The sequence below is a fragment of the Equus quagga genome, chromosome 17, assembly GCF_021613505.1.
Source record: "Equus quagga isolate Etosha38 chromosome 17, UCLA_HA_Equagga_1.0, whole genome shotgun sequence".
In the NCBI taxonomy this organism is placed as follows: Eukaryota; Metazoa; Chordata; class Mammalia; order Perissodactyla; family Equidae; genus Equus; species Equus quagga.
In genome coordinates, this window is record NC_060283.1 from 33,497,881 (window position 1) to 33,505,544 (window position 7,664).

General features: G+C 42.3%; 2 protein-coding genes across 2 annotated transcripts; both read right to left on the bottom strand.

Moving 5' to 3' along the window:
• Positions 1-863: 863 nt before the first annotated feature.
• On the bottom strand, positions 864-1,866 carry LOC124229446 (S-adenosylmethionine decarboxylase proenzyme-like). Its single transcript, XM_046644657.1, has 2 exons — positions 1,760-1,866; positions 864-1,401 (listed from the first exon to the last, which is right to left on the bottom strand). The coding sequence occupies exons 1-2, from the start codon at positions 1,864-1,866 to the stop codon at positions 864-866; spliced, it is 645 nt and encodes a 214-aa protein (XP_046500613.1).
• A 2,329-nt stretch (positions 1,867-4,195) lies between these two features.
• LOC124229445 (olfactory receptor 12-like) lies at positions 4,196-5,146 on the bottom strand. The gene has a single exon (XM_046644656.1). It carries the CDS (start codon positions 5,144-5,146, stop codon positions 4,196-4,198), a length of 951 nt encoding a protein of 316 aa, XP_046500612.1.
• Between the last annotated feature and the right edge of the window lie 2,518 nt (positions 5,147-7,664).

Sequence of the window (7,664 nt, forward strand, 5' to 3'; positions counted from 1 at the left end):
TCCTTCTGGATGTTCCGGCCAATATCCTTGGGGTCACCTTTGACTCCTCTCTTTTGTCCATACCCCACATCTGTTCTGTCAACAAAACCTTATCTTAAAACTATCCTCAGACTTTATCTCCTTTTGCTATCACTCAGTTCAAGCATTATTTTTTTAACAAATTATTGCTTTATTGGAGGTGGGGGTTGGGAGGGGAGACACCATGATGAGGAATGAAATCAATTAAAGGCATACAAATGCAGGAAGCAATAATGTTAAAACAGTCATACGCAAAATGGAGAACTACAATCATTTTCTTAAGAGCACTTGACTCGTGGAAGAAAAACTTTAATTGCTGTTGCAAAAAACATCTGTATGAAATAGAAATTGGTTTCAATAACATTAGTAGAGAATAGATTCCTGAAAGTGGAGGAGACTGGATGTAAAATCCTGGCAGCCATCTAATGGAACAATCCTGCATGGTTAGGCTGAGGCCAACACCTGATGAGGATGGAAGCCTTGTCTGTGGGGAATTTTGGATGATACGTGGAGAAATATTACACTGTGCGTAAACCAAACTGAATTGCTTTCACAAGTGTTGTAAACTTTGATATAGTAAAAGGTCTTTTCCACATGCACTTCAATTTCACAGCAAGAGTGGCATAGGATACCTAAACACGGGAGACAGCATTCATGCAAGATATCTAACTCCTTGATATAACGATAAATGCAATTCAAAATGATTGTGCTGTCATTACATGTAGCACTTTCTGCAACAACAAGGTGGTGGTTATGGAAAGCGTGGCCCCGGCATCAGTACCTAAAAAGTAGCCACCACTTTCCTCTATGTATGTTCTCTTTTTGCATTTTTTCTTCATTTTTCTTCAACTCTGCTGTTGTTGCTGCTTCTTAGCAAAACTGGTAAAAACAAAATAGTAATTATTGAATATAGCACTCTGGCAGTCAAGACGTTTAAAACCTTCAATCTTCTGGGGTGAAGAAAGCACCATGGGACATTTAGAACTCTGACTTACAAACAGGGTGGTCACAAATTTTCCTGGCTTGAAGACTTCCACAGCTTTCCTGATCAGGTCATCGTAGGAGGTCTGACGTAAGTTTGTTTCAAAGCTAACATAAGAAAATTCTGGTTCTGTAGTGATGCAAATAGTCCAATAAGTTTCATCTGATTTCATTCCATTCATTGAATACCCACAAGGATTGGACATTGTGGCATCAGTGACAGAACCTGGTATCCCATCACAAATTCCACTCTCACGAGTGACATCCTTTGCAGTAATGCCATCTTTCACGTAGAACTGGTCCAGAGCTGCTGGGTCAAGCTCGCTCATCAGGATTTTCAGGGTTCGAGCTGGCTGACTGATCACCCGACTCTCTGGGAAATCCAAAGTATACAAGTACCGACAGGCAGAATTCATACGTCCCATACAATATGCTGCTTCATTTGGGAAAATTGCATTAAGAAACTCTACTTCTTCCTGGAAATTCCAGTGTGGGCATGCTTGGTGAGAAGGCTCCATGAAATTCTTACAAGAATAAAAGGAGCTTTGAATGGAGTCAACCCCACTGTAATCCCCGCAAGTTTCAACAGGGGACCAGTGCTTCCAGCACGAGGGTGGTACCACGTGTCTTCAAAATGAAACGTCTCTTGGAGACACACATCCTGCTGACACTGAGCACATAAGCTTCCTGCTTGTTCGTTTTTGTCACACTTATGATTGAACATTGCATGCCCTTCAAAAGTATGTCCCACTCGGATCTCGGGATGGTGCGGAGATCCCCAGATCCTTGGTTTGTGTCAGGTTGGTGCCTGGAGAACCACACCTCCAGCAGCTTCTCAGTCCCTTTGAAAAAATGTGCAGCTTCCATCACCTTGAGACCAGCGAACAACCACCCACCACAGAAAATCATCTAAATTAAATCTCTTCTCCCGCCGCTGCAGATTGTTCACCGCTGCAGATTGTTCCAGCTGTGTTGCTAAAGTTCTGGTTCCTTTTATTTGAACGTGAGTCTGTTGGAAAAAGAGGCAGATACAGTTGAGTCTCTTGTAGTCCGTGGTTTCCCCGTTAGAGAGAGTAGCGCGAGCGTTAGCTAATGTCGCCGGCCATACCGTGGAAGCCCCGTTCAAGCATTATCTTTTGGTCAGACTCCTGCAATAGCACCCCAACTGGTGTCAGTAATACACAGGATAAACCTGTTCACCTGAAGGCAAGCAATGTCCTTTCCCTGCTCAACACCATCGTAAGGGTTAACATCTCACTCCGTTTTGGGGAGCACAGCTCTCACCACGCCTTGGAGACCACACTCAGCCCCAACCTGCCGACCCTATTCTCCACGGCTCCCCCTTGCTCGCTCCGCCATGGGCACACTGGCCTCTTTAGGGTTGCTCAGACTCCCCGGCCACACTGCCTTCAGGGTCTTCACACCTGCTATTCTGTCTTCCTGGCATAGCTCCTTGGTTGCTCATTTGACATTTCTTGAATTTCCTTTGATTATGTCTTCTTACAAGGATGTGTTTTAATTTCTGAATATTTGGGATTTTTCAGATATTTTTCTATTATTGGCTTCTAGTGTAACACTGTTTATATCTGAGATCTTCCTTTGTATGATTTCAATCTTTTTAATTTTACTGAAACATTTTCATGGCCCAGAAGATAGCCTATCTTGGTGAATGTTTCAGGTGTACTTTAAAAAGAATTTGTAGGGCCAGCCCCAGGGGCCTAGTGGTTAAGTTCAGTGTGCTCTGCTTCATCAGCTGGGGTTCGGTTCCCCGGTGTAGACCTACACCACTCGTCTATCAATGGCTATGCTTTGGCAGCGACCCACGTACAAAAAGAGGAAGATTGGCAGCGGATGTTAGCTCAGGGCAAATCTTCCTCAGCAAAAAAATTAAAAAACAAACAAACAAATAAATAAACAGACTTTGTATTCTACTGTTGTGAGTGGAGTGTTCTGTAAATGTCAAGTTGGTCTATTGTGTTGCTAAGTTTTCTATTCTTTGCTGATTTACAGTGTGTTTGTTCTACTGAATTCTGAGATGGTTCATGGCTATCTCCAACGATAATGGTCGATTTGCTTATTTTTCCTTCCAGTTCCATCTGTATTCATATATTATGACATTCTTTTATTAGGTGAATGCATATTTCAGGTTTTTATGTCCTCTTGAGGAATTATCACGTCTCTCTTTATCTTTGGTAATATTCTTCGTTCTACAATTTGGTACTTTTATAGCCTCTCCAAGTTTGTTTTGACTATTTTTTGAACAGCATACTTGTTCCATCCTTTTACTTTTAACCTACCTGTGTCTTTATATTTAAAGTAGATTTTTTTTTGATGAGGAAGGTTGTTGCTGAGCTAACATCTGTGCCAGTCCTCCTCTATTTTGTGCGTGGGACGCCACCACAGCACGGCTGGTGAGCGGTGTGTAGGTCTGCACCTGGGATCTGAAACCATGAACCCCGGGCCACTGAAGTGGAGCACGCGAACTTAACCACTATGCCACCAGGCCAGCCCCTAAAGTAGATTTTTAATGGCATATATTAGATATTGCTTTGTTTATCCAATCTGACAAGCTCTGCCTTTTAACTACAGTGTTCACATTTATGCACTTCTTGTAATTGTCAATATGATTATGTTTAAATCCACCATCTTGCTATTGGTTTACTGCTATGTGTTCCATCTGATTTTTTCCCCCTTTCTTGTCTTATTTGTTGTTGTTAATTGACAATTTCTAAAAAATATCTTTTATGTCCCTTACTGGATCATTTAACTATATTACTTTGTTTTAGCTTTTGGTGATTGTACTAGAGTTTACAACATATATCTTTAATGCATCACGGATGACTGTCAAATTATATTATACTACTTCACATATAGTGTAAGAAACTTAAGACAATAGACTTCTATGTACCCCTTCCATACTTTGGGCTATTATCATCATATATTTACTTCATATATCATAAACAACACAATACATTTTATTATTTTTTTCTCCATTAGGTAGATAGTTCTCAGAGGACAAGAACATTGTCATATGCATCTTTCTCAAGCACTAGGCAACTGCCTGGTATATAGTGTGTTTTAAGTAAGTGTTGATTGAGTGAAGGAAGGAAGAAATAAATTTGTTGACTTCTACCTACAACCAAAAGGCTCTTCCTTTGCTTAGTTTTTAGGACACTGTCTCTCTGGCCTTCCTTCTTCACGTGGCTGTGTGTTTCTGGCTCAGTCTCCCCAGGGCCTCCTTCACGTCCTTGTTCCGCAGACTGTAGATGAGGGGGTTGAGCATCGGGATGACCAGGGTGTAGAAGACAGAGACCACCTTGCCCTGTTCCATGGACTCGACAGCTCCCGGCTGGGCGTACATGACAAAGACAGTCCCAACAAAGAGAGTCACTGCAGTCATGTGGGAGCCACAGGTGGAGAAGACCTTGTGTCTCCCACCTGCTGATTGCATCCTCAGGATGGTCACTGTGATGTAGCCATAGGAGACAAGGACCACCAATGTCACACTCACAATGATGAGCCCACAGATGCCAAACATGACCAGCTTGTTGAGGGTTGTGTTGGTGCAGGCCAGTCGGAGCAGGGGGGGCACATCACAAAAGAAGTGGTCGATGTGGTTGGAGCTGCAGAACGGGAGGCTGAAGGTGAAGCTGGTCTGCACAATGGAGTTGAGGCAGCCTCCACAGTAGGTGCCCAGCACCAGGCGGAAGCAAGCCAAGGGGCACATGGTGATGGGGTAGCGCAGGGGGCTGCAGATGGCCATGAAGCGGTCATAGGCCATGACACCCAGGAGGAAACCTTCAGTGGTGACCAGCAGGGAGAAGAAGAAGAGCTGGGTGGCACAGCCCTCAAAGGTGATGACCTTGGACGAGGAGAAGAAGTTGGCCAGGGCGTTGGGGGCGATGACCGATGAGTAGCACAGGTCCAGGAAGGAGAGGTTCTTGAGGAAGAAGTACATTGGGGAGTGCAGACGCGCATCCTGGGTGATGACCACGATCATGGTGAGGTTCCCCAGGACGGTCCCCAGGTACAGGGCCAGGAACACAGCAAAGAGCAGGGCCTGGGTCTCCAGGCTACCCTCAAACCCCTCCAACACAAACTCCTGAAAAGGCGCCGCCGAGACGTTTCCATCTCCGTGGCGTGGCATGGCCCTTGGACCTCAGACCAGGAGAAGAAATTCTGCCTCCAGTGATGGTGGACTAGGTAAGTCAAGCTAAACTTCCCGCTGGAGACTGTTGGAAAAAATGAACAACAACGAAAACAAGACTGACTGAAGGTGTAAGAGAGTCAATGATTTAGTGAAGAATTGCTAAACAAAGCTCAAGATCAACAGAGCACCAGGGATTCCAGGACGAGGGCCTCTCTTTTCCCTTGAGACATAGGCCAATTTTGAAGAGGAAGCTTGAGAGGCCAAGTGCTGAAGCAGTGAGTTTTTGCCCGTCTTGTGGAGCTAATGGTGACAGTACTTGGTTACTGGGGACCAGCAAGGATGTATCCATAGGTGTATGTTTTAACAAGGGGTAGGTATGCAGCTCAGCCTCTGACCATTTAAATCACTGAAATCATATTAAGGTGAGATCTGAGTGCTAGTGCCCTGGACATCTTGCAGAAATAAATATATCTGCTCAACAGGAAGGCACATCATCCTAAACTTCAAGCTATTTTTCTATAAAAATTTTCATAGACAGTGCCAGACACACAGATTAAAAATTGAGGAGTTAAAGCAATAGAAATTAAAACAACAGAAACAGTAGACAGTAGAAATATCTGCAGAGGCTTCAGATTTTGGAGTTAACAGACATAAACTTTAAAATAACTAGTGTTATTCTGTTTAAAGGATAAAAGATGAGATTAAGAATTTCAGCAGAGATGTGGAAATCATAAAAAGAATCATATGCAACATTTTTTTAAAAGTACATTGACTAAAGTTAGGAACTCAATAGGTGAGTTTAACAGCAGATTAGAAATAAATAAACAGAAAATTTGTGACCTAGAATACAGGTCAGTCATAAATATTAAGAGTGAAGCATGAAGAGACAAAAGGATGGAAAAATCAGAAATGAAGGTAAAAGATGAGATATACTGAAAGATTCGACACATGTATAGTATGAGTTCCTAAAAAAGAGGAGAGTTAATTAGGCTGAATCAGAATTTGAAGAGATAATGGCCAAGTATTATGTCAAACCAATGAAAGATAACAATCTACAGATTCGTGAACCCTACAGAATCAAAGCACGATGAAGCAAAGAATACCACACTTAGACACATCATAGTAAAATTATTTAAAACCAAAATAAAAAGAAAAATCTTAAAAGCAGCCTGAGAAAAAAGACCTAGTCCCTTCAAAGGGTCACCTGCAGGAGTAAGATGGTCACCTGGCTTCTTATCAGACTAAAAAATAATAGAAGCCAGAGCAAATTATTGCCAACTAGAATTCTATTCCTACCAAAATGTCCTTCAAGACTAAAAGTAAATTCAACAATAATATTTAAAGACTTCAATACTCCATCTTCAGTAATGAATAGAACAATTAGACTAAGGATCAGCAAGGAAATAATAGATTTGAACAACATTATAAACCAAGTATCCTTAACAGACATACAAAGAACACTATCCAACAACAGCAGACTACGTTCTTCTCAAACGCACATGGAGCATTTCCAGGATGGACCATATGTTAGTTCACAAAGCGAGTATCAGCATGTTTAAAAAGATTCAAATTATACTAAGTTCGTCAAACAAAATGGAGGGGAACAGCCTGGTTGCAAGTGGTTAAGGTCATGCACTCTGCTTTGGTGGCCCAGGGTTCGCTGGTTCAGATCCTGGGTGTGGACCTACACACTGCTCATCAAGCCATGCTGTGGCAGCGTCCCACATAGAAGAACATAGTTGTATATCTTAGTTGTACATCCCCAAATGTGTGTGAAACCTTTTTGTGTAAAACTGTTGAGAGAAACCAAAGTAGATTTCAGTAACAGGGCAGGGATATGCCAGGTTCCTAAACTGGCAAACTCAATATTGCATAAATGTTAATGCTCCCCACACTGAACAGAGTCAATGAAATCTCAGTGGCTTTTATTTGTGGAATCTAAAATTTATATTGAAATGTGCACCAAGTATTTCCAAGACATTCTAGGGAAGAAAAACAAGGTGGGAAGATTTGTTCTACCAGATAGTGACATAGAAGACGTGGGGATGAAACAATGGTGGGGGCATCCAGAAAGAGAATCTTCCAATGGAACAGAAGAGAGAGCTGTCAATGGTGAGTTTATATAGACACTCAATTTACCCAAAGGCAGCACAATGGGAAAGTGGGAAAATCTGGGACCACTGATGCTCGTGTGTGAAACAGCAAGATTTGGCTCTTACCTCACTCTATACACAAAACGCAACTACAGGTCGAGCATAGATCTAAATTTGAAAGTGAACCAGTGAAGATCCTGGTGGACAATACAGAAGATCTTCATGGCCTCAGTGCAGGGGAGGGCTTCTCAAATTTCCTAAACAGGGAGCCAAAAGTATTAAATATAAAGGAAATGCTGGGTGGGTAGAACTACATGGAAATCGAGACACTCTCCAGAGTGTGAAAAGGCAAACCACAGCCTGAGAAAAGATACTTGTAATATGTACAGTGGATAAATGACTTGTCTGCAAAATGTTATCAA

Excerpts from the sequence above, each read along its gene's own strand:
- LOC124229446 (XM_046644657.1), bottom strand. The coding sequence starts at position 1,866 with ATGGAAGCTGCACATTTTTTCAAAGGGACTGAGAAGCTGCTGGAGGTG. Across the intron at positions 1,402-1,759 it reads GGGGATCTCCGCACCATCCC|TCGGTACTTGTATACTTTGG; the intron begins GAGATCCGAGTG and ends GAATTCTGCCTG.
- LOC124229445 (XM_046644656.1), bottom strand. The coding sequence starts at position 5,146 with ATGCCACGCCACGGAGATGGAAACGTCTCGGCGGCGCCTTTTCAGGAG.